Raw genomic sequence first — 27,804 nt, 5'->3', positions numbered from 1 at the left:
AGGTCCTCCGGAAGCAAAGATAGTTCTGGTAGATCTTCACTATGTGGTATTCCAGTCGATGTACCTGGTGAAGTTGGAGGGTTGTCTAGAGACTCCTTGTTAGGTTCTGAGGTTGTTGGACTCGGGTTGTGACAATTGTCCTCCTCTACTTCAAGTTCCTGTGGAGGAAAAGATGGGAGTGAGTGTGACAACAATACTTCTTCAGAGGGACTAGAAGGCAGCTGAGGGTAGTGGCTAGTAGGCACAGAAACAAAAAAGGATAGTAGAATATCTGCTATTTAAGACATGGCCTGTGAGGCAGCGCCTACTATCTGAGGGTGGGAAGGAGAATATGTGGAAATGGAGATGCATTTCCATCTCTTTCTGACTGACTTGACCTCCTTGATTTGGAGGAGGATATGGCTGCCAGAAGAATTGAGCAATCTGGCCCTCTGATATGTTGTGATTGGTCCTTGTCTTCTTGGTGAGACTTTCACTTCTTGACTAACGGCACTTGGAGCTGAGGCTGTTTCTGCTTTTGTTTGGAAACTTCAGAAAGTTCTGTATGGACACTACCCCTTGGAGAGGAAGCAGAGGAGTCCTCAGAGACCTGCATGATGTCAACATCTGAAGCGTCGAAATCCATGAGTTCTCTTGCGTCGGTGTTGTGGTTCAACTTGTGTTGTATGCCGTTGTGCATTGTGCGTCATGCGCTATTCTGCGTTCTGCACCATGTGCCATTCTGGGTTGCGCATCGTGCGCCGTACTGAGTTGTGCACCATACTGTATCGTTCTCCGGTTTTGATGCTTCGTGCATTGAAGAGCACAAATCTATGCGGCTCTTGACGGTTTTCGGCGCTGTTTTGATCGATGCAATAGGGTTTTCTGGGGGTTTATCACTCAAACCCTTACCTCCAAGCTCCCTGGGGGCTTCCCCACCTGGCCCTGTTTTTTTGAGATAGGCCCCAATGAAGACACTCATTTAGGCAGTCATTTTTTTTTAATTTGGCCCTAGTGAAGATTGGGTGGATTGATGTGCTGGGGCATATGAGCACAAAGAGGCTCATATGCCCTCATTGTTCCAGAGCCTGGCTATTTTCTCAACCCGTTGATGCTGGGTCCTCAGTGACATCCTGCCACAGTCGCTGCAGGATGTTTGGTAATGGTCCGGGCCCCAGGCACAAGTAGCAATAGTTATGCCCATCTGTGACGGACATAACTTTGCCACACTGGCATTACCTGAATCCTGGGGTCTTGGAAGCCATGGGTAGCACTTAAAAGTACTTTTTGGGTTTCACTGGAGTGAAGAAAAAGAAAGAAAATAGAGTCCGTGTCTCTGATCTGCGTGGGAAGAAACAGAACTGAGGCAGCAGCGCAACGCTCGGGATACCTGGAGAGAAGTTTCTACCTCAAGCCGCCCTGGAGGGACATCCCAGACAACATGGCTAATTCAGCCTATTTATTGACAGGGAAATCAAATAACGGGGCTTGCCAATAATTTTCAAAAGGAGTAATGTGTTTAAAACTGAGTTTTACACCCAGAAATGGGCTTTTGAAAATTGCCATGTAAATCCTTTTGTAAATTATCCCCCTCAATATAGGTAAAAACATGTATAGATGACATTTTCAAATCTTTATGTGTTAATTCCAAGCGAAAAAGTGATCGCAGAAAAAGCAGGCATAACTCTGTACAGGTATTCTTCCAAGAAAAATAATCAAAGCAAAACTATGTGCTTAGTTTTACTTTACTGGTGCAAACCAGCAGATAAAAAGTATGATTATTGCCCCCACAGTAAGGGCATAAATTAGAGACAGTGGTATCACATTTAAAAATCTGCTTTCCATGTCTGGGATCCGATTTCCAGATACCCTGAGATTGTCGTGGATTGGGGGAGGTAGAGCCACACAAATTGTATCTTCTCTCTCACACACATGCACAATAACACATTAATTCTCTCACATACTTCCTCTCTCTAACATTCACAGACTACCTCTCCCTCACCGATATAATACGTGTATTTGTGCTTGCCTGTGAGAGCCTGTATGTGACACTTAGGCTCTCACAGGCACAAAATGTACACAAACACACAAGCTATCACACAGACACATTCACAGGCACACAGGTTCTCACACAGCCACAAACACACAGGCTTTCACACAGACATACACACACACATAGGATATCATACAGACACACACACATGCACACACAAACAGGCTCTCACTCATTTACACATACTTACAAGCTCACATACCTGGTCTCCTGTTATCATCAGGCTGTGGTGGGATAAGCTCCACCACAGTCCCGCAGGCTTCCTGTCCTGTTGTCTTCAGGCCGTGGTGGGATTAGTTCCACCATGGCCCCGCAGGCCTCTTGCTGTCTTCGGGACGTGGTGGGATGAGCTCCACCACGGCCCCGCAAGCCTCTTGCTGTCTTCAGGACGTGGTGGGATGAGCTCCACCATGACCCTGCAAGCCTCTTGCCAACTTTGGGCCATACGGCCCACCGATCTTCCTGCTTGGGGGGGGGGGGGAGGGAGGAGCAGAAACTGTGTACTGGCAGGCGAGCACACATGCCCAAACACAGAAGATAGGCCTCTCCTTCGGTCGCCGGCGCTCTTTCCTTTGGCCACCAGCTGATTAGGCTCCCTGAGGATCCATGGCCTCTCCTGCTGCCACCGGCCCTCCGCCTCCCCGGGTGTGCCGCCCCGTGCAAATGCACGGTATGCACAGCCGGTTGCGCCAGGCCTGGGTATATTATACGTTTGAGCATGCCCAGAGAGGCTTAGTCAAAGTTCTAGAAACTTTGACATAGTTTTCTGTTCTGGGCTCCATCAGATGATGTCACCCATGTGTGAAGACTGACATCCTGCTGTCCTCGGACAGCACCTGTTACAGGTAAGCAATTCTGCTGTCTTTTGGATATATCCAATTGCTAAGGTGAAAATACCCTCAGAACTTGCCTTGATATTGCTTGGTTATAAGTTTAAGACTTACACTGTTGATGCTGTTAAACAGCCCTCCTTTGTGGTACATATGTTAGTTGCTGTAAGGTGCCTTAAATCTCACATTTGTTTAAAATATGCACTTGCCATGTATATGATTGTCAAATTTTTATACAACTTAAGCACTTAAATATTGATGGAAATAGTATCATGAATTTGTTTTGAATACATAGGGGCAGATTTTAAAAGAAACGCGCACGGCCTACATGTGTGCACGCTACCCGGCGCACACACATGTACACCCTATTTTATAACATGCATGCGCTTCAGGGGCTTCATAACAGGTACTGGTGCATCCCTGTGCCAGCACTGTACATTGACAGGGACCAATGGCAATGCTTCTTCGGCTTCCCTTGATGCTCAGATCAGTCCTTACTTGGTGCTGAGGCTGAAGATGAGGAACCCAACGTCTTCAATCTGCAGGAGGCAGACAATGGCTTGTCTATGGTGTCCCTGGAAGCTGTTGGCATCAATGTAACCAATGGTCCTGCTGATATTGATGGTTCGGTGTCCATCAGTGCAGCTCTGAGGTCCCTTGATGCTGATTTCTCTGATGCTAATATTGATGGCCCGCTCTTAGCCAAGCCGAAGAGCCGCTCCATCTTGTCAAACTGGATCTTACATCCTTTGGGGTTATCTGGGTGCACTTGTTGCAACTTGGATGGCATGTGATGTCTCCAGGCATAAGACATATCTATCATGGGGTCCGTGCTAGACATGGTCCTCGTGCACTGAGGGAATCGCTTGAAACCAGATGCAGACATGTCGGCATAAAACAAAAGGGGCGCAATATTGAAATCAATGGTGGCAGCGCTTGGTGGCTGGCGGGCCTGAGAATGCCACCACTCCGGGGATTGACTGCGAAAGAAAACTTACCCCAAAAATGTCGAGAAACCTGGCTAAAGTTGATAAGGCATAAAATATAGTAAGGGAGAGAAAGAGAAAAAACTTGCAATTTGAAAAAGTTTGTAGAGAAGCTCTGCTACTTGCTATGACACTCAAGGCTCAGTGGAATAGAGACTAGGGGACCCCATATGAATACATTTATTTATGTTTATGTTTTTTATATACCGGTCTTCTTACATTATATGCAAATCAAATCGGTTTACAGAGAACTATTGAAAGGTTTGCTTGGGAGCAATTACATATAACGAATAACTTTTTGAACAAACAGATAAAAAGAACTTTTTAAACAAAAGTTAAATAGAGAAATATATTAGACAGGCATACTCTGGCATACTTACGCAAGCAATATACATGGTATATTGCTTGCGTAAGTATGCCAGAGAGGCTCAATCAAAGTTCAAAACTTTTCCACAGCGGGCTCCATCGGATGACGTCACTCATGTGTGAGCACCACCATTCTGCTTGTCCTTGGAGAATATTTCAGACCAAAATAAGGAAATCATGGGCCAGGACCACAAAGCATGGAAATAAGTGCCCTGCTCGCTATAATCTCTCCAGCACAGAGAGTCCTTTTACAGCCCATTTTAAACCTCCCCGAAGTTTAAAAAATTTTAAATCCATTCTCCTGAGTAATGGTAATGGTGATATTTATTTACTATATCGATTTTCAAATAATTTCCAAAATGGTGTACACAGATTGAGTTCCATCAATTCATCCTCCAAAAAAAAAAAAATCTGCCCATACTTTCTCACTGATCTGGAAACCCAGATCTCTTTTCCCAGTATTCCCAATGGTAAGTAATGAGTGTGATCCCTATCTATTAACAGCTTATTACTAGGAGTATTCAAAACCATTGTTTTCAAATGCTGTAAGCCCTCTACCACATAAAGGTTTGATTGCCTCTTGAAGAGCCCAACCCTTAATTGGAAAATAACAAAAAATGGGGGTACTGATAAAGTGGAATCTTTCCTGTAGACTCTCCATCAATAACAAAGAATTCCCACTAAAATGTTGGCCTGCAGTTTGAAGACCACTAACATGCCACACTGGAAAATTATTCCTAGCAAATTATCCAGGATAGTCTAGGTTATTCCAAAGGAGAGAAAGAGGAGAGGGAAAAGATGAGTTTCAAAGCGTCAGAGATTTTATAGCACACTGCCAGAGCCAAAGAGATGAAAGGATGAGAAACTAGGATTTGCTTTATCATGGTACGGGATGCCCAAAGAAGTAAATTTAAACTTTTGTCCTTAGTTAACTCTTTTTATGGAAATCCAATGCTTATCTGAAAAGTTGTTAATTCAAAATATTACACTTTTCACCAGTCAACCAGTAATAGACCCTGAAATCAGGGAGTCTTACTCTACCCTTACCCTCAATACCTTCTAAACTCTGGGACCACACTGTGAGTTTCCTGCCCTGCCAAATGAAATTAGAAATCAATTTTTTGGAGTCTCCTTAAAAAAGTGGTTGGGACCTGAATGGGTAGCATATAAAATAAAAATAAGAAAAGGGGAAGATTGTCCTTTTTAATAGAGGCTATTCTACCAAACTATGAGACTTGGAGAGCTATACCGACTTTGTTAAATATAAGGTGTCAGCATTACAGTTAAGTGTTTTACAGCACTAGTAACTGGAGCTGACAGGGTTAATCCCTGAGGCGGAATGAACTGCTGACATTACAGTGTGAGAGACAGCAGAGTGACAGTTGAGACATACCATTTCAGCTGTGAGATACAGCTATGTGCTGACAGGGAAATATTACATAGGATCCTCAGATATGAGTGAGAAAGGCAAAGTTTTTAATTCTGTAGAGATATTAAAGTGTAATATTTAGTGTTACTATGAAAATCCCTTATTGTTCCCTGCCTGTTGTATTGCAGTTCTTTTTAATCAGTTTACTTTAACTGTTCCATATTTTTAATAAATAACTTTTAAGTATATTAGCTTGGTGTTTGTCACTCAGGTGAGTGAGTTGCTATAAGATCCCAAGATTTTTAGTAAGTGGTCTTTGAATGCCTTTCTGCAAAGTCTGAGATCCATATTGAAATAGTCTGTTTAGCTAAATTCAGGAGTTAGCTGGACAAACTGTGGGACTAAAAATCCCATTGCTCTGACTGCCTCAGACTTTACCCAGATAAATTGAGGTGCTCCAGGGTGGCACCAACTTATCTGTATAATTCTGATATTCATGTAATTTATCTGATAAGTATGATCATGCAGGAGAGCAGTCCTAAAATTATCCAAATAACTTTATCTGTATAACTTGAACTTTATCCAGTTCAACACATAGGGGTAGATTTTAAAAGGCACATGCACGTTATAAAATCCGTGGGCTGCGCGTACATGTGCGGGCAGCGCGCGGGGGGTGGGGGGATTTTACCAAATTACATGCAGTGACGCAATCGGGCCTCCTCCAGTTCCCTCCCAGTCTGCTCCAATTAGCAAGTTTACTGGGAGGGAAATTCCCTACCCCCTGCCTAACCTTCCTACCCTTTCCCCTTTCCACCCTGATCCCTAGCCCCTATCTAAGGAAAATAATTTTTACTTGCATGCACTGACTGACTGCCGGTGCGTGCTTCCCCGGGACATTGGCTAATAGCTGGCCTCCGTCCCGCCCTGCCCCTCGGCCTGCCCCTTTTTCAGGGCCTGGCAATTGTGTGCAGATTGGCATTTACGTGTGTGGTCTCGCCCTTTTGAAAATGTGCGTGGCGTGCGCAGGACTTGGCCACGCCCATAAATGCCGATATTTGCGTGCGTAGCCGTTTTAAAATTTGCCCGATAATCGGTTGCATTCTACTAAATATGTAAGTAAAATTACCTAGCTAACTTATCCACTCTTTGAATATGGCTCTCTCTCTGATTTCAGGTTTTTGAGAGGTTGCAATGTCCCCAAAAACCATCAGGACAGAGAACTTGCCCAGAAGCAAGCTGAAACTCAGTTGGCAGGTGGAAGGTCACCAGGCATGTGTGCAGGTGAGACCTGTGCAGTGCATGTTGGAGCCCTCATGTAACCAAGGTTTGACTAATGGTACACATATAATTTCCCAAAAATGGCACCTTTTTTTTTACATTACTCAATCTGTGAGATGACACTTACTCTTTTTTGCTCTTTGAAGTATTCCATCAATTCCTCCTTAGTTTGTTTCACTGCTTCTTCCACAGCCTTTTCACTCTTCTTCTGCTCTTCTACTATTACCTCCTTAACAATTTCCTGTAAAAATATGAGAGCCAGAAAGAAAGATGCAGTAAGAAAAATCTGTAAACAAGTCTCTGGGTAATATTTAAAAATATTAACAATCACTTTAAAACAGATATCAAGATATACATTTCTCTACTTTGTATTTGTTAAACATTTCCAAACAAAAACCAGTATTTATTATTATTATTATTATTATTATTATTATTAATTTGATTAACCACCATGCTACAATAATATAATCATAGTGGTTTACAAATCCTTATAAACATTATAGTCAATTAAATCCAATTAAAATATTGCAATCAATTAAAAAATACTTATGTAGCGGCCTCGAAAGGCCTTGCATTCTGTTGAGAAGGGGTGATTTCGTGTGCCCTTGGGCCTCAGCCCGGCCCCACACGAATCCAGGGCCGAACCGAGGGTTTCATAGGCAATTACGCCCAACTTGATTGAGGTACATAGGCGGCGCGCACATCTTAATTAAAATAGATAGGCGGCACACACATCTTAATTAAAATAGATAGGCGGTGCGCACAAGTCACCCAGCACGCACATGTTCCGCATCAATTTTAATTATTGGCGCGCGTACTTGGTATTCGCGCTGATGGGATCAGCTGTGCGCATAGGTTACGCCCCACTGGGGAGGGCCGCGCGCAAATTGAGATCACTTTAAAAAGATGGGTGGTCTACTCACTGGCCATCTTCACCATGGCTCAAGCACGACCTGTTCTCCTCAGGAAGCCGAACTTCCTGCCAGCTGAGGTTGACATGCTGGTGGAGAATGTTATGCGGCACCGGGATCTGCTGTATGGTCCACAGTCTCGTACGGTGGGTGCATACAGGAAGGAGCAGATCTGGAGGCGGATCAGGCACGCTGTGAATTCCGTGTTCCATCACAATCGCAGTATGTGTAACTAATGCATAAGTGGAGGGACATGAGGAGACTGGTGAAGCGCAAGCAGGCCAGGCGACTTGCAGAGGGAGAAAGGAGCCACATCACTTTCTCAGCCTCTGAGCAGCTGATACTGGGAACCATCTCGGAGGCAGCTGTGGGTGGCGTTGGCCAGCTGGACACCATGCGCCATGTAGGGCAGCAAGGTAAGCAGAACACCACCTTGGTCAATCCCCCTGTTATCCTATCCATGTACCTACTCACAGTATAGCAGCATATGTCTTCATGTACCTAGAACTACTGATTACTGTTAACCTGTATAGTCAACACCGTGGCCATTTCTGGTACAGCAATCAGTATCCAGGATTGCAGCCAGGGCTGCTGTACTGATGTATGTACCAAGACAGCACAGAGCAATGCACAGCTCCACTTTTGGGAGTACTGTAGCAGGACAGTGTGCACTGCTCTGGTTGGTGTGTTTGTTGATGCAGTATATATGTGGTCATACAGCAGGCAGTATAGTGTACAGACTGTCTTACAATATTAGTGCATGTTAGTTCTTATGGGCAATGTAGACTGAGTATCAGCTGGTGCACATGGGTCACAAGGCACACAATGCTGGCTTTTAACAATAGTCGTCAATGGGAGGGTGCATTTCTCTGGGAATTGATGTGAGGCATATGATCAATGTCACCTGCTCAGTATTGCAGGTTCAACCTTGCAAAGGGGGCCTCTCACTCTTTCCCCCCCCCCTTCCCCATTTTCTCCCTTCAGCCCCTTCCTACCCTTCCCCAATTCTTTCCCTTTCAACTTCCTGTACCAGACATGCCAACTTCACAGGTTACATAGCATATTGCACAGGTCATGTGCCCATGGATTGCATAAACAGTGGGGTTTGATTAGGTAGAGGGTTAAAGTGAAGTTCGTACGACAGGGCTCTCTGTTCTAGGTCTGGCTGGAAAGGTACCACATTCCATGCAGCACACTGACAACCCTCTGGTGTCCAGAAGTGGTTGTAGGGCAGGTGTTACATGGTGTGGTTGACAGCCACACAATGCCACACATGATACCCCAGGGGTGTCATGAAAAGTCCTACGTGACTACCACTGGAGTATTAGTCAGGCCTGCAACATATGGAGCGAAGTACCTCACACCCCTATTGACAGTGTGCTAATTCCCATATGCTTTTAAATTTAGGGGAGCCAGATGATGAGCAAACCGGACCTGCACCTAGACGACCCCAACGGCTGTACCGGCGTGTGCAGGTGGTCCGTGACTCATCGGAAGAGGAGGAGGGGGAAGCCCGTGAGCACGTGGAGCAGCCTGAGGAGGAGGAGGAGGAGCAGCAGCGGCAGGGAGAGGAGCCGGAGGACCCACTCGCTGAACTGGAACCTGATCGGCAGCAGGACAGCAGTGCGTCCGACCAGCCTGAGCCCCAGGCCGACCCGTATACCAGGCAGGCCGAGAGACTCTTACAGCAGGGCGCCGGCCTCTTGGACGCCATCTCTGGCCTGTCTGAAGTGGTGCAGCAGGAAGGCAGTGCCCTCCGTCTTACTGTCAGGGAGGGGTATGAGCGGCTTGAAGGGCGCCTCCAAGACCTTTGCTGGGCTACTGAGCAGCAGACGGAGGTTTGGAGGGAGCTGCTGCAGCGGATGCCTCCTGTGCAGCTGCAGCCACCAGTGTCTCCATGGCCTTTCATGCCTTACCCTCAACCTTATGGCCCTCCATACCCATGGATGCCACCTGCCGTGCAGAGGCGCCTGGTGTGGTACCTCCACCTGTGCCACCTGTGCCACCAGTGCCTCAGCCTCTTGCAGGCTATCCGTGGATGGCACCCCCACCCCCGCCTGCACCTCCTGTTCCACCACCTCCTCTTCCACCACCAGCAGCAGAAGAGCTGTTGCCCCTGGCTATTCCTTCCTGTAGCCATGCCCCGGATGTGCCCCAGGCACCTCTGCCCTCTGAGGGTAGTGTAAGCAGTGGGAGGAGTCCCCTGCGCCGGCGTACCCGGGTGGGGCAGTCTAGGCTTTCTGAGACTCGTAGGAGAGGACGGGCAAGGAAGTGAACTGTGACAAGTTTTCAGTTGTTCCTTATTACTTTTATTTAATTATCACATTTTTCACACTTGTAAATAAATGCACATTTATCACCTACGAAAATGGCTTTCTATTAGACTGTTCCTTTCTCGTATCGCCCGCCTTTGGCTCAGGCGATGTATTTCCTCCAATTCCTCCATGGACAGCTGTATGTCCTCATCCTCCTCATTCGGTTCAGGGCCATCCTCTGGTACAGGGATGTGTCTGTTTAGTGCCAGATTATGTAGAATTCAGCAGCCTTGGAAAATCTCACACACCTTAGAGGTGGGAGTACAAGAGGCACCCACCAGATCTGTCCAGACAGCGGAAGCGTGATTTCAGGATGCCAAATGTTCTCTCGATGACAGCCCTGGTCCTACGGTGTGCCCTGTTGTAGCGAGTCTCTGCTGCAGTGTTGGGGCAGGCCATGGGAATCATGAGCCAAGATTTGAGGGGATAGCCTCTGTCACCTGTAGCATAAGAGAAAACCACAAGGTTAGATAATGTCTGCGCATCACTGGGGTACAGCTCACAGCGCTTACAAACTACACTAGTACCATCACTAGATATAGGGTGCCTACTGTGGCACTCTATATCTAGTGATTGTACTAAGATAGGTGGGTGCTGTTGTTGGTTGCTCTACTACCTAGGAGCCAGCCCCCAGTGATGTCTGTAACGAGTCACTACTTCCTCCTCCGACAGATCGAGAAATTGGGTGCGAGTCCTGTACACTCGGTGTAACGGGTACCGCCTCCGTCTCAGCTGCCTTCTCCTCCTCCTCTCTCTTTCCCTTCTGAGCCTTAGGGATTGCAGCAGCCATATTGCTGCCGTGAACATGTGTAGACAGGGAAATGAGCAATGAATGGCTGTCTTTAGACGCTCCTGAGGCTCTCTCTCCTACGGTCATACGCACATTAACGTTGTCTATGGAAAACGGTTCCACTGTCCCAGTTTACAGCGGTTACTCCCCCACGCCCTCTCCTTTCCACCTTCTGGCCTTCTGCCGGATGTCAGACAGCAGCCGCAGAGCCTTCATTCATACCTTGCGCACAAAAAAAGCAGTAGTAAATATACGCGAGTGAAATCGGATGCGCACGCCGGTGGAGTTATGCGTGTCCCTTATAAAATACGTTTTACGCGCATATGTTCGGTCTCCGCCCAGGCACGCCCCCTGACACGCCCCCGACACGCCCCTTTTGTATTTGCGTAATGTTGCTCACGCAGGTCCACTTACACGCACAAATACCGCTATACAAAATTCAGGTTGTGCGCACCACTCCCGTTTACGCACATAAGTGCCCGTTTTTGCACGCGTACAGCTTTGAAAATCTACCCGAAAACCTATAACTGAGTTCACTTGCACGATTTTGAAGCAGTGCACATTTTACCAGCAAAATTATTTTGCTGAAACTACTGGAAGGAAACATTTTTCAAAGAAAAAATTTCACACAAGTAAAATCTTGTGCAAAAAAACTCAGTGGAACTGCTATATAAGACTGAAATGGAGAATCCTTTCATAAAAGAGACACAGGTCTTTCCTTATAATTTTTTTCCCTTTCCTAAAGCTTCAAGAAATTAAATCATTGGGTAAGAGATACATGCTTTTAAAACTTGTAGCTGGATTTATCAAATTGCTGTAAATATCGCACGCGGTAGAAAAAGGGATGTTTTATGTTAATTCCTAATTATCACAATGTGCACAATGTTAGCGCTCTTTTTGTACATTGCCATAATACCAAGATAATTGCATTTTCCTAGCTGCAAAGTGCTCATTTCACCACTGGGAGGGAGAGAGGGAGAGAGAGAGAGAGAGAGAGAGAGAGAGAGAGAGAGAGAGACTGAGAGACTATCTCTACAAGGCCCTTGTAGTAGTAAGCTATTTATATCTCTATAAGAGGCCCACCTAGTAAGTCGAGATGAGGTTTACGTAGTAGTGTAAGGGTTAGGAGCCACTTTTACATGCAGAGTGAGACCTACGAACAGAACAGTACATTCTTGTGAAGATTTGATGTCCTTTGGAGTGAGAAAACTCACACAGAGATGAGATTTGTACAATGTTCTCTCACCCTAGATTGATGGACTCTCTACCTGGGTAACAACAAGCTAGGTTGAGAGAACACTGTACAAATCTCATCTTTGTGAGTATTTCCTCACTCCAAAGGACATCACATCTTCACAAGAGTGTACTGTTCTGTTCGTGCGCCTTACTCTGCATGTAAAAGTGGTACCTAACTCCTACACTACTACCTAAACCTGACCTCGACTTACATAGCTGCTTACTATGATGCCACCCCAGAGGATCTCTCTCTCCTCTCCCCTCCCCCACTCTCCTCCCACAGCCTAAAAATGCCCAAAATGGAATTTGTGAAAAAATCACAAATTGCATTATGGACATAACGCACAACATCGCACACAGCTTAATGCAATTGAAAAAGGTGTCATTTTCAGCATTAAATCTGTGCGATATTGTGCATTATGGCTTCGCAAAGTGTGAAGCCAGCCCACTTTTTTGAAAATTCCACCTTGGACTCCTCCCAATCTCTCCCCTTTTAAAAATTTGCATCGCACCATGTATTATGGCGCTTATTGCATGTGTCAAGGCATTTTCGCATGTGAAAACATATTAACACGTGCAAAAACGCTATACAGGAATGTCGGTATAGAAAAGTAAAAAATAAATAAATAAATAAATAATAGGATTTGATAAATGACCCTATTGGTAAGCAAACTGACTTGTAGACTTTCTGGATTTTATCTGAAAGTTAAATCTGGCCATAAATTGTTATTAACTTAGTCAAATAAGCATGCTGTAGAAGCAGCACATTATTTCTAAATTTGTCACAATACTTTGTGACAGGTTTCTGTCAGACTAGTGTGATTTAACATGACGTGAAGTCATTTGTTCCAAGAAATAAATGACTTTCATCAAAGTATCACAGAATACTACATAGCATATTTTGTTAAGTTATTATTCTGGAAATCAAGATTAATGACTTAAAATAAAAAAAAAATATTTTCCACCACAATACAGTACATGATTCAGTAATGGAAAATAATGAAGGCATATTGAAATTCACAAGCATTTATTTTATTCAAAGGCTAGTCAGTTTAAGCTATATGCCTGTATAAACAATCAAGTTTTTTACTGTCTCTGAAACGTGGAAGTACATATTAAAGTTCACAGCTGGTCTGGAAGAGAGTTCTATAATTCTGGACCTGCCACTGAGAATGCTCTGTCACAGGTTTCTGCCAGCTGAATTACCCATAGGGAGGGCACATCTGGCAGGATATGACCTGATGATTGGAGAGAATGAGGAGGCCAGTAAATTCTTAAAACTGTGCTGATACAAGTAGGAAGAGCATTATTCAGGCCTTTATGAATAAGCATGGCCAACTTGTATTTTATTCTCCAGCAAACTGGCAGCCAAGGGAAGGTAATGTGGTTTTCTCAACTTAGCCCCTGTCAAAACCTGTGCAGAATTCTGCACTACTTGAAGTGCTTTCAGTGTGGTTGCAGGCAAACCAGTATATATGAAGTTGCAGTAATTGATCCCAAATACAACTTTTAGCAAAGTAAGAAATTGTTGAAAACTTTTAAAAGATTAACATCTCTGTAAAAGGCACAGTGTGGTAACTTGGGCGATAGCGGCTTGAAAACAGCCAGAAGGAATAAGGAGTTAGATTCTGGATGTTTCCTTTTGTGCAATTGATTTACAGTCAGGGCCAGTGCTTCCATTAGGTAAACTAGGCGGTCGCTTAGGGTACCAAAATTTCAGGTGCAGCAAAATCATGCCAGCGCAAGGCATAGAAAGGCACTGTGCCAAATCTAATACTGCTAAAAAAAAAAAAAAAAAAAAAAAAGGGAACATTGTGCTAGAGCCATTGCCTCTGCTAGGAGGGAGTGCTGTGCTGGAGCTGCCACCAACAGGTAAGTTGGAGAGGGGGGCATGACCGAAGGTTTGCCTAGGGTGCCAAATACTCTTGCACTGGCCCTGTTTACAGTAAAGAAAAAACAAAGTACAAAGCAAAACAAACAAATGATGCAGCTCACCTTAAAGTTCAGGTAGCACAGAGATATCACACACAGAAGAATTTAGTATAGGCTGGCTTCCTGCCTAAACCCCAGGGCCTGCCTAACTCTACTAGGTCCTGTCTTCTTATGCTAGGCTGAAGGGATCCTCCCTGGGCTCAGAATCCCTTTCTGAGTTGGGACTTAAGGAGGACCGGGCAGTATAGCTGTGGCCGATCCCTTAAGGTGGTCTGAGGGAGTTTCCTACAGACTCCTTCACATGCAGTTTGAAAAATGCTACCTTCCCCACAAATTTAACATGAGCACACAGTTAGACTCTATCACGAATCCTACATTCCTCACTTGTTGTGAAATTGGAATTACCCAGTCTTCATAGTGAAAAGAAGAAGTAACATCATTAGATGAAAACCAAGTACAATTAATTCAATCTTTCCTATGTTGATCACTAATCTGTATTCAAACATCCAATGTTTTATTACAGGCAAGCAGTTTGGCACTAAGGCTAATGCAGAGGGCCATGAAGATGAAACAGGAACAAAAAACTGAATGCCATCTGCGAATGTCTCTAGTCCATCACTAGATCAGTGAGTAGATTGCAGACTGGAAGCAGATAAATGTTAAATAAAGTTGCCGAACGTGCAGAATTCTGTGAGACACTTATATTGACAGTACACCAAGAAAATTCCTTGGGGCCAAATTGCACTTGCTGGGTTTGATCAAAGAAATATAGGGGAAACCATGTGACTACAGTAGCAGATATAACAAGGCCACTTAGCTGAGATAATAAGATTGAGTGGTTCAAGGTGTCAAAGTTAGCAAAGATATCAAGGAGCATCATAATGAATGGTGTGCCTCCATTGAACTCTTCTCACCCAAATAGATCAACATCTTTTTGTTGTGGGCTTTGAGTAAGCTAGAATAATAAATATTGAGAATGGTGTTTTTCATTAAAAAAAATAAAATTTCAGGTGTTTCAACACAAAATCTTAAATTAGCTTGGCTAAAAATGGAAGGGAGGAAAGCAGGTGGCAATTTCCAACATTCATTGAGGACTTCAGCAATTGCCAAATGGAGGCCCACTTTAATTGAGGAGGTAAACATCTCTCAGCTAGGGAAGCATTGATAATTCTTGCAACAAGTTCAATGATATCCTCCCAAAGTGCCTGCAGCATGACAGTTAGGGAAGGTTTCAGGAGTGGAGAAGTAGCCTAATGGTTAGAGCAGTGGGCTATGAACCAAAGAATCCAGGGTTCATAACCCACTGCTGTTCCTTGAAATCATGGGCACCATCCATTGACTCAGATACAACTTACGTCTTGAGCCACTCAGGTGTGAAACCTTTGGGTGAGGGTCCCACTATCATGGTGACACCCCTCTGGAACCTCAGCCATGCCACCTGGGTCCAATCCCTGGACCTTGCCCCAGTCACATGGCTGTGGCAAAGTCAGATTGGCACTATTTAAGAATATGGCACTGACTGGTCTAGTGCGAGGGAGTGCCCCAGCCCTGTCGTGGGACCTGCAACTTGACTTTAAGGTTTGGGGGAGGGTGCCAGAAGAGGGGACCAGAGCTCGGTGGGCCTATTTTTTGTATTTCAGCTTTTGGTGGGAGGGGTGTTGGGGGGGTCTGGGACCCTATTAGATTTTTTTGAAACCTTTGGGGAGGAGGGGGAAGGTGGACAAGGGGCTACTTTCATGTTGGACTTTGGGGGGGGGGGGGGGAAGGGGCCAGGAGGGTGCTACCTTCATATTTGACTTTAGGGGGAGGGAGCCAATGAGGTTACCTTCATGTTGGACTTTGGAGGCAATGGGGGCAAGGGGCGATGCCATGACGCTACATGTCTATTTTTAACTTTGGGGAGATTGGGGCCACCTCAAGTGGGGGCCCTGGGTTGAGACAGGTGTCAGCCCTGACCCACGCTCAACCTTTTCTTGAGCCGTGGGTAGGTTTATTTTTGGGACAGTACTTTAAATGTGCGGCAGGAGCCTCTGGACCCATGTTAAGGTCCCGGGCCTACTGTCTCACATTTGCCGCATTTCAAATAGGTGTAGGTATTGTATCGCGGCTGACCATTTTCTCGTCGGCCAAAATAAAATATTTGCATCAGACTGCCTAGAAATGAACTTCTTTGCAAGTATTTGCATTATTCATGCATGCAACTTACATGCAAAGAAAGTCAGTGTAACAGGGGCAGGTAGAAGGGTGGGGAGATGCAAAATATTGCGTATATTGTGTGATGTCACTAAGATAGTGATCTATTGTGTGATATATGCTGCTTAACGCATGTTAGAGCACCATCATGGCTTGATGCATCTGCCAGTTATATTGTGAGCCCTCCGGAGACAGGGCTCACAATATACCTGAATGTTTTCCCACTTTGAAGTGACTGAAAGGTGGAATATAAATAATAAATAAATAAATAAATGAAGAAGCAAGTAGATGAACTCAGTGCAGCAATAGATTAAATAGTCTCTTTCTTTGATACTGCATGCAAAAAAACCCTCTATACACTTTAATTAACTTTGATTTAAATATATTACTTAATATAGCAAATGTTGCTTACCTGATGTAACAGGTGTTCTCACAGGACAGCAGGATGTTAGTCCTCACAAATGGGTGACATCGAGGATGGAGCCCTGTACGGAAAACTTTTCTGTCAAAGTTTCAACAAGCTTTGACTGACACTGGCACACTGGGTGCACTGAGCATGCCCAGCCTGCAATTATCCCTGTGAGCCACAGGTGTCTCCCTCAGTCTCGTCTTATAGCTACAAAGCGCAAGCGAAACTAAAATAAAAGTATACAGACCCAACTCCGCGGGGTGGCGGGCGGGTTTCGTGAGGACTAACATCCTGCTGTCCTGTGAGAACACCTGTTACATCAGGTAAGCAACATTTGCTTTCTCACAGGACAAGCAGGATGGTAGTCCTCACAAATGGGTGAGTACCGAGCTGAGGATGCCCGGGAATGCACCAGATACACCGCAGATGCGCAAAGGCGTAACGACTGAGGTGGAAATGGGAACGGAGGGCATCCGCAACACCATAATGGGTTCGTGGAAGGATGTTGGGTAGTGAATTGAAAAAAGTAAGAGTAGGCGGACTGGCCAAACATGGAGCATGCCGGCTAGTCAAATGTAAGCAATAATAGGCTGCGAAGGTATGGAGAGGACTCCAGGCTGCAACCTGATAAAAAAGTACAAGCAGCAGTAACCAAAGGGAAGCTGTTAAGGCTAAGACGGACACAACAGTATGTGGATACCCACAGTGTTGTAGTGAAATGTCTGCTTGTTGGTAGGAAAGGAAATATAGACCACTTAATCAGAAGGATTAGGTCTGTGTGGCCACTGGAAGTAGCAGCTTGACCCTTGCATGAAGGAAAGAGTCAAGTGGAATTCACATGGAATGCAGTGCAATGTAGATAGAATGTAAGCGCAGCATTACTGTCCAGGAATGTGGAAAACCCAGTCTCTCCCTAGGGCGAGAGAGAGAGGTTAGGAAAAATTAATAGAGTATTTCCTGAGGAAAGGAGATACAACATCTACCTGAAAAGGATAGAAAGTTGAATGCGTAGAACTACTCAGTGGCAGAGGAACGGAGTCAGGTGAGTATGGAAAGAGTGCATAACTCACGGACCCTGCTGGCAGGAATGACATTAAGAGGGAAAGAAGTTCCCTTGCCAAACTGTGGAAGAGAGGAATGGAAAGGCTCAAACGTAGAATGTATGAGACTTATAAGGAGAATATATATGTTCATTCCGTGATTAGAGAAATAGAGGCGGCTTGATCAGTGGATAATCCATGGTAAGCCGACTCAGAGAGGATTACCGAAAACGGGAACCCAACTCCCAAAACGATACACCTCCTAAGAGAAAGGTGTATCTATGTGGAGGATGTCTGGAGAACAGAATCCGAGGGAGTAAGAAAAAATGGTGGAAAAGTAAAAGGGGTAATACCTCTTTTTTTTTTTTTTTTTAGCGTCAGGAGGTAAAGCCTGCCATATTAAACGGCAAGATTTATGTTTAGAAGGTTTTGTGACGCTACCAGAACCTAAGAACATCAGTAAGTCTATGATTTGGGACTGACTGGTGAGGGAATAAAAGGTTACTGATATGATGGATTGAGAAGTATGGGAAGCATACTGATCTCAGTCAGGGAGTGGGGAAAAGAATACTGAACCCCATCCCAGTTCAACATTAGAAGAATGCTGGCTACGAGAGGCAGCAGAAGAGATATATTGAAGAGGCCTTTGATGGAAGAAAAGGCATCTAAGGGAACGCATAGGAAACATGTGCAGGGAGCAGAACCTGTGCATCGTATGGAATGATGCAGACGCCGAGGAAAGTTTAGTTAAACTCAGCGTTAAAAGATTTGCCCTGTACACATGTAATTGAGACCATTCGAGAGGATAGAACCTACGTGGAGAAGGTCAGATAGAGCGTTCATTAAATCTCTTAGATATGTGGCCCAAGGACGCATGAAGTGAACAAGGGCCAAGGGTAGAGCTGCGCAGCTGTCTAGCAGAGCAGCTAAGAGGTAATGCGTGCTTATGAGTTGGAAAGCACATTGTCCCTATGCTGTCTGTCTGTATGCACAAAGAATTGTTGCAAAAGCAGTATTGGAAGGCATAAGGGCATAACTCATGGGTGCAACGTCCAGGAAGTTTATGAGAAACTATGCTGGAGTGCAATAGATGCATAATGGGTTGACAGCTTTCAGGAGAAACTTTATAACCCTAAGGAATTGCGAGCATGAGTCGAAGGAGACTAGGTCCTAGTTCGAACTGGGATAAGAATCAGGGACGAAAGCAATGAAACCACTTAGGTCCATTGAGTATAGAATGTCACTGAATATAACCCATAGCAGTTTTGAATTATGAGAAAAATGCATAGTGGGAAGAAACCCCATAGCCCAACCATGAAAAGTTGAAAGGCTGAGGTTATGGAAAATATGCGCAGGGACATATAACAATGTATCAGAATGTCTGTGCGCATGCTGGACAAGAGGGTCTTAAGACTGTGGTGTCCAGAAGTGTTACAGAAGGGATTTATGGCAGTGACAGTAATCCCAGTTAGTAAATGTATAGTGAGTCCTGAAAAAAGTGAGAGCTCCTTGCATGAAATGAAAGTGGTTAGCAGTAGTCTATGCAAGGAAAGTGAATGATGTTACACTCCGCAGAGAAAACAGCATTCACCAACAGTGATGCAAGAGACAGTTCACTTACCGAAGCTGGTGCCAGCGGCAGAGCTTGGGGTTGTAATGTTGACTCACCATAAAGCACATAGAAACATTAAAATAATGTACTTACTGCAGTATGGAGTGATGGTAACCAAAGATACCATTGTACCTGTGACGTCTAAAGAAAGTTGGATTTTCTTAGGTCCAGGATGTGCGGAGAGTAACTATTTTCTGTTAAAAGAAAGAATAGTGCAATTAAAACTCCCCAACCCCCCTCCCTTCTCCCCTCTGCACTTCGTAGCGCCTGGGGGAGTGTACCGGGACTTTGGTACAAGGTGGGGTGGCCGCTCTGATATCTGACCAGATGGGAGACCAGGAGGTGTCCCAATGGAGGATATCATGTAGGCTCCTGCAGGTGTGTGAGCGGTAAGTGGTACCCGCATTTCTGTATGCTGTACAAGGAGACACTGAGACCTGTGGCCAGGCCTCAAGGTGGACTTGTACATGGGGCAATGGTTGCTGAATCTCATGTTTAGCAGATCAGCCAATGCAGCTGGACCTTGGTTGGGAGGGAACCAAGAGTCAGAGCATTGGTCGGCACAGGGACTTGTTACTGACAAGAGAAGAAGCCCTGCTGCAATCCCAAGAAGATAGAGGGGTTCTCCTGATATTGTGGCTAACATAGCTAACATAGCGATATGTGACACTAATACAGTTCTAAAAGGCACATGACCCAGAACTTTTCGAACCACGGTCCGAATGGGAGAACACAACTCTATGGGAATGCCGCCGAAGTGGGTACTTACCATCCGACGTGGATCGCCGCAAGACGAGCCGGTGAAGATTGTTGACTCCGACGGTCTCCGGAGTCCTCGAGGGTAAGGCCGGGGACGTAAACGTCCATCTCGCTCTGAAACCCGGTATGGTGGCACAGGTACAGAGGAGACAGGCCAGGCGTGAGTGGCGTTTAGACTGCTAAGTGTAACAGATGGCCATAGTCCCACACCACTTGACGGTGGGGCACGCCAGGAACAGAGGAGCCCTAACGGAACTCATGTTCCCTTCCCTCGTCACAGCGGCTCGATGTGTCGTGACGCCAATGCAGAAGCTGTCGGACCTGGATCCGGAAGTTCTGGATCACCAAGGACTGCCAAAACTGTAGGAACAGTGCTGATGGCAGTGGTGATGTCGCTCTGCCCGAGCGCTGTCCAGCCTGGAGAAGGATGGCACCGATGTGCTGGATGGCGTCAGCGGCGGACGATCACGATGTCGGCGATGATGGGTGCCACGGTGCTCGGCCCGGTCTTTCCCCAGCGCCGAGATGGAAGCCCTCGTCGTCCTGGAAGGCGATCGATGACGAACTGTCAGCACGCCTGCTCTGCTCCTGACACAATGGAGTGTCTTAAGCTAATACGGGGCTTAAAAAAGAACCCAAAGCGTGGAGCAATGTGAGGAGGCGAGGGTATTATGTGGCGGTGCTATGTCAGTATTGACGATATTGAAGGCAACCTAAGGGGCTTCGAGGATATCATCAAAATGGGTATGAAAAATCGTCGATGACTGGCCAGGAGAATGATGACAGTGACGGGCACTGACAGCAGTGGCATAGGTATCTTTGAAACGATGTGGAATCGAATAATCGAAAAACATTGCAGTTATTGAAAAAGATACCGGCATCGACTGAGTCGAAGTCGAATCAATAGGGCGTCAAGGACACCGAAGGAAAACGGAGGTGTCGAGGGCATCGATGCATGGAGGCGGGCATTTATGCCGTTTGTGGCATGGCCACGGGCATCAACTATAGGGCCACAGACGTTGACGGTATCGATTTGGACAGACTCAGATTTCCAAGTGTACATGGCATCGGTGCCCCAGACACGTGTGTCGGTGGCATCGATATGGACACGTATGGAATCGATGGCATGGATCTCCCAGTCGATGAATTCCATCCCGGCATCAACGCCAGTCCTGGAATCGGCATGGGCATCGATGCCAGCCATAAGGCTGACATTGGCATCAACGCCCATCCACGGAATCGAGCCGGCATGGATACCCACCGATGGGACCCACCTGGGCATCGAATTTCACCGATGGGAGCAGCCTGGCATCGACTGCCCTCGATGGATGCATTCTAACATAGATGCCCATGGATGAAACACCTGGGCATCGGTGTCCATCGATGCAAAAGGACCTGGCACCGATGCCATCGACGGACGGCCATCCGGCACCAATGCCATCGACGGACAAGCCATCCGGCACCGATGTCCATCGATGGGGACCATCCGGCACCGATGTCCACCGATGGGGACCATCCGGCATCGATGCCCACCGACGAATCGATGTGGCACCGATGCCCACCGATGGAAAAGGGCTGGACATCGGTGGGGAGGATGGGGCATCGATGGCATCCCCAAAAGAGGGGTTGGCATCGATGAAGTGACCCTGGGATCGTTAAAAAGTGTCTCGGGCAGCGGTGGCGGCGACCCGAGTATGCATGGCAGTGACTAACAGCGTGTGCGTCAATGGCATGCATCCGGGTAGGGACGGCACCGAGGAAGCCCAAGGAAAAAAAACAGTGCGTAGGAGGAAAAAGCCTGGTAGCACTGAAAAGCAAAAAACATGGATAAAGGCATCAGGGCACCGTGGGGGGAGGGGCGCTGATGACATATAAAAGCCCAGGGCGGTTTAGGAGGGTCCCGGTGTAGCGATAGGGTATCGACTGCGTGAGGGTACCAGGGAACGAAGGACTTGAAGCTACAGAGGTCCTAAAGTTAAGGAAAAAATCCCTACCCCACTAGCATAAGCAAGCAGAGTGTCACAGAGATACTCGCAAGCTGTTTAAAGCTAACTGAAAAATGGGGGAAGGGAAGGCTTCAGTCAGTTAACAGCCTTAAGATAGTGACAGGAACCGACCGAAAAATAAGAATTAGTACTCACCGAGCGTCGTAAAAACGTACGCGGAGGGAGACCTGTGCAGGGAAAAGTGTTTTTTGAAGTGAAAAGTTAAGTGTTTCCATGAGGTAATTAGTTAAAAAAATCCTCACAGAGCTCCAACCGCTATGCTGACTGCAGAGCGGAAAAAAGAAGACTGAGGGAGACACCTGTGGCTCACAGGGATAATTGCAGGCTGGGCATGCTCAGTGCACCCAGTGTGCCAGTGTCAGTCAAAGCTTGTTGAAACTTTGACAGAAAAGTTTTCCATACAGGGCTCCATCCTCGATGTCACCCATTTGTGAGGACTACCATCCTGCTTGTCCTGTGAGAAACCTTTTAAACATTTATCTATATTTACATTTTTTTATATTTTTGGCCCATAGTTCCATCGACTTCCATGAACTTCCAGCTCATACAAACACAGAAACATTGCTGTAGAAAAAAAGCATATGGCCCATCTAGTCTGCCCTTCCAGCCTTACAATCCCCAACACTCCTTCAGAGATCCTGTGTGTTTATCTCATGCTTTCTTGAATTCAGATACCATTTTTGTCTCTACCACCTCCACTGGGAGGTCATTCAATGCAACCACTATTCTCTCTATAACAAAGTATTTCCTACGATTACTCCTGAGTTTATCCTGATCCCTGGACCTTGCCCCAATCACATGACCGGGGCAAGGTGATGTCTGTACCATTTGGCATGGGGCTAGGGGGTGCCCAGGTCCCATCGCAGGATCTGCAAGAGGTTTTGGAAGGTTTGTGAGTGCAGGAAGCTGGCAGGGGGTTCCCACGAACTACCAATGAGTTTTTAAATACATTGAGGGATGGGGACCACTATACCAACCCAACAATCTGAAAGAACTATTGAGGTAGGGAGTAGGGGACCAGTCTCAAACTTCATGTGTTTGGAAAGGGGGGTGGGGTAATCTTTATTGAGGACAGAGTTGGGAGAGGGCCACTATTGATTAAAGAGCTCTATGGGGAGTGGGTTGTCACTGCACGTGAATAATTCTTTTTTTTGGCACTTGTGGGTGTCAGGGCCGCCTCAAGTGGCAGCCCCGAGTTGAGCTGGGGTGTTCAGCCTTGATCCCCGCTCAATTCTATCTTTTTTGCTGGGCAATTCTTATTTTTTCATGACCCTTTATTTATTTTTGAAAATTCTATACGTATTCATTTTCAAAATATACAAGTTACTAATCTGCATACATTGGAAACATAAGGAAAAACAATAAAAAGAAAGCAAATAAAATGTAGAAAGTGCCAAAATAAGAAACTGGTCACATTGTGTTTTCATTTATAATCTCAAAATAACATTAGGAAGACAAGAAACAGACAAACGAAAAATAAAAATAAAGCATTAAATGAAAATAGCATAGTATGAAAAAGACCACCTAACATCAATAAATCTGTTTGACTAATTTAGACTATTTGGGAACCAACACATCAACCAACAGCTTTAGAGTCCAGAAAAGATTTCAATTATTCAGGTATAAAGAAAATGTAACAGTCAATATTATATTTCACAATATAGTTACATGGATAACGAAATGTGAATGTGGCACCTAAAGCAGTATCCTGCCTTAAAGCTAAGAAACCCCTCCTTTATTCTTGACTAATTTTTGAAATATCCAGAAAAACCCTTACAATTTGGCCATAAAACACGGAATTTAATTCTTGGAAATATAATGGTATAACCTTGCTAACATGCTGCTCAGAAACAAAGGTAACTAGTAAAGTACAACAATCGTTGATCTCAGGTCCTGAATGTTCCAAGAAATTTGTAAGATTAAATTCTGCTGAAGCAGAAAGTCCTTGAGAATATTGAGAATCAGCTTGAGGAGGAGTAAACAAAAAGAAAATTTTCTGTATATAAGGAATCTGATCAGTAGCAATATGTAAAACTTCAAGGAAATATTTTTTAATGGTAACAAATGGCAATTTGCCCATTGTTTTAGGACAATTCATAACCTAAGGTTCAAATGTCTATTCCAATTTTCCAGGAACTCGATCCTTCTTGAAAGCAAGTTCAGATCTTTAACCATAGAGGCACTAAAACGCAAAATCTTTTTAACATCAGTTTCCATGGCTTGAATCGATTCATTAGCTTCTATCATGAGATGCTCTTGTCTCTTTACCATGGGCTCTAATTTAGATATAACAGACTCTAGTATTTTGGAGCAATTGTTAATGAACTTTCCAAAACCGGCCATTAGCTCCCACAATAAGTCTAAAGTCACCACCAATGGCTTGCTGGATATTGAAAGGGACTCGCCAAATAAGACGAGGTCAAGGGAGAGGTCCCTGTTATATTTTCAGCTTCACCACCGAGTCAGGCCCGGGGAAAAGCTCACACTCCCTTCCATCACAAGCGGTCTCTCTATTTCCTGCTACTCTGGCACCATACTCCTGAGAGCTCCCTCCTCTGTGGTCACTCTGATTATATCATCGGACACTGCCGCGAACGGTTCACATGATGAGCCATCCCTCTCAGCTGGCGGAGGCTGCAGATCCAGGGAGCTAAGAGAGACCTGCCCCCAGTGAATCATACATTCATTCATTTGGATCCACAATGGGGATGTCCGGAGGCTCTGGGCGATATGAAAATGGTAGCTTCAGGGGACTTGAAAGTTGAGAAAAGCTGCTGGCCATCAAGGTGAGTGGGCACAGAGGGAAAGATCCTCACCTTTACTTTCCTTTTGGATAGCATCATTAAAGAGTATGTTGCAGTAAGAGAAACACACAGCAGCTAACACCCCCTCCATTATGCAGCCATCTTGCTTGCTCTAATAGAAGAAATGTAAGAAATACATGGCCCTTTAAATGTAAGGCAGGAGCCACCAGACTTGTGTTAGGCACCCTGATCTTCCTCATTGCATTTAACGAAATCCAGGGAGGTGGTGTTACTTTATCACAGCTGACCATTTTCTCAGTCGGCTATGATAAATTATTAGCGTAGAATTTCCTAGTAATGAGCTTCTTTACATGGATTTGAAAAACTCACAGATTGTGAGCTCTCTGGGGACAGGGAAATATCTACAGTACCTGAATGTAATCCACTTTAAAGTGTTTGAAAGGCAGAATATAAATTAGATCGGATTGGACTGGATATAATACAGCATGCTGTGCTGACAGTGATGACAAGGTTTAAACTTTAAACTTAACAGTTTGTGTATTAATATGGCAACGTTATATTTAATTATCCTCTGCATTAGCAATCAGTGCAAGGAATAAAGAACTGAAGTGATATGTTAATGGGTAGATTTACCAGTTAGAATACAAGTTTTGGACTATTTGTAAGGCATGCAAAGCGTTTGCTGGAAGGCCAAGAAATGTTGAATTAACAGTCCAAATGTGTGAGAATAAGTGCTTGTAATACTGTCTGAAAATCAGATGAACTCAAAAGTTTTTAGTCATCTTAAAATACGCAGTTTATAAAATGCAGACTTGAGAAGACGCTTTGGGGCAGATTTTAAAACCTGCGCACGCGGCCTGCATTTCTGTGCGCTACCCGGCGCGCACAAATGTATGCCCGATTTTATAACAAGCACGCGCAGCAAGGGGGTGCACATTAGTGCAACTTGCGCATGCAGAGCCCTCGGGGAGACCAGCTGGCTTTCCCTGTTCACTCCAAAGAGGGAACTTTCCTTCCCCCTCCCCCCAACCTTCTCCTACCTGTCTCGCCCCCCAGCCCTAAAGAAACCCCCCACATACCTCTGTTGTAGAAGTTACACCTGCCAGAGGCAGGCGTAACTTGCGTGCGCTGCCCGACTGCTGGCGCGCGATTACCCCGGCCCAGCAGCCCTGCAGAGGCCTCTGGCCATGCCCCCACCCCGCCCCACCCATTCTTTCAAGTCCCGGGACTTACAAGCGACCCAGGGCTTTATGCACGCCGCCGGGCCTTTTGAAAATAAGCCCGGCACGCGTAACCCATTTACGCACGTCTTTTAAAATCTGCCCCTTTATGTGAGGATGCATGGTGAGATTGGAATCTAGTGTAATACCAAGATTCTGAGCCAGTGTTGTCAGTGGAATACTATGGCCTTCAAAAGTAAATGAGGAAGGGCAACACATGGAGGAACTTTGCTTTCTGAACATTAAGGGATAGCTTACTAGCAAAAAGCCACTGTATGATATAGGTTAAACAAACAGTAAGAAAGTTCAAACATAGATGACCAAGAAGATTTGAAAGGTACAGGAAGCTATATATCGTCAGCATAGAGTTTATAAATGAGACAGAGTGTGGCAAATAGTTTGCATAAAAGGAAGAAGATAGTGGAATTAGAATAGAAAAAGACCCTCTGGGTGTCTTAGGGTCTTCATTACTAGGCCAGTCCTGCAAAGAGTAATGCTGTGGAACAAAAAAAGATGGAGGAAAGGAGTCTATTATAGCTAATCAGTATATATTCGGATGAAGGAATAAACCCCATCGTGATTGGCTGTATCAGGTGATGAATTCATGGGAATATGATGTAAGGAAATGGGTAATCAAAGAATAATATAATGATTAGTTGTATATATGTGAAATGAAAAATGAAAATATATAACGAGCTGCCTGTGTAGCCTGTAGAGGAGCAAACTAAGGGCCTCATTTTCTAAAGTATCGTAGGCCTGCGATACTTTAGGTAATGAGGGGCAGGGGGCCGAAACGGGGGGTGGTCCTGCGCTAGCCGGCAGCGATTGCACCGCCACGGTGTGATCGCTGCCGGTTTCGCACCCAATAGCGCCACCATAGAAGGTGTAGCTATTGGGCGTGAACTAGGACACGAAAAGGGCCTTACCTTTTCGTCGTCCGCAGCGTCTTCGCAGAGTTGGCCCCGGTCACGCCCCGACTCCTCCTCTTCTGGGGCCGACTCCGCCCCCATTTTGGTATCGCACGCAATAAGGGACTTTTCACGTGCGAAACATCCCTTATCGCGTGCGATCCGTCTGGAAAATGAGGCCCTAAATGTATATATATTTTACTGTTAGAGCTATACCTTTTGCAATAAATCACATAAAAGAGGATGTTTTGGTTTCATATCATATTTTCTTGGTAAAAGCACTCGGACACTTTAAGAGTTTGCTCTGTGATATCAGGATTTTTGGAAAAGTATTATGGGACATTTTCCTGATTTCTGCAATAGATATTGAATAGGGTGGCCGATAAGGCTGACCATTAAAGAACCCAGACATAATCAGCTGACAAGTAGACACTGCTGTATCAGTATGAATCTTTTGTACACGGTCAGTAAGGTAGGACTGAAATCAATTGAGGACAAGACCAGAAATACGAGACTAGCCAGATGTTCCAACGAAATACAATGAATCAAAGTACTGAAGATGGCTGAATTGTTCAGGAGAACCAAAACATTTAGAGGTACATTTTAAGACCTGCACGCGTGTGCACATGTGCATGCATTTGCTGGCTTGCACACATGGTTGCAGCAATTTTAATACATACGCGCATGTTTTAAAATTGGTTATTCATGCATACATGTGCGCATGATTTCATATTGACGCGCACACGTATGCGCAAATGCTGCCTTGTTCATATAGGTGAAGGGATTTTAATAGACATGGGCGCCGGCACAATTACCTCTTTTCCCAGCCCGTTCCCAGTTTATTTAT

General features: G+C 45.3%; 1 protein-coding gene across 5 annotated transcripts in view; it reads right to left on the bottom strand.

The window, feature by feature from the left end:
* Nucleotides 1-27,804, bottom strand: part of CCDC91 (coiled-coil domain containing 91) — an 843,537-nt gene that overhangs the window by 162,552 nt on the left and 653,181 nt on the right. For all 5 annotated transcript variants that reach the window (XM_029599989.1, XM_029599990.1, XM_029599992.1 and 2 more), the window contains exon 12: nucleotides 6,989-7,102. In XM_029599989.1, coding sequence (XP_029455849.1) covers nucleotides 6,989-7,102 — 114 coding nt within the window. The remainder of the gene's footprint in view (nucleotides 1-6,988; nucleotides 7,103-27,804) is intronic.

This window comes from Rhinatrema bivittatum, chromosome 4, assembly GCF_901001135.1.
Source record: "Rhinatrema bivittatum chromosome 4, aRhiBiv1.1, whole genome shotgun sequence".
Lineage (NCBI taxonomy): Eukaryota > Metazoa > Chordata > Amphibia > Gymnophiona > Rhinatrematidae > Rhinatrema > Rhinatrema bivittatum.
The sequence above is the reverse complement of the archived record's forward strand: the minus strand, read 5'-3'. Positions and strand labels throughout refer to the sequence as shown.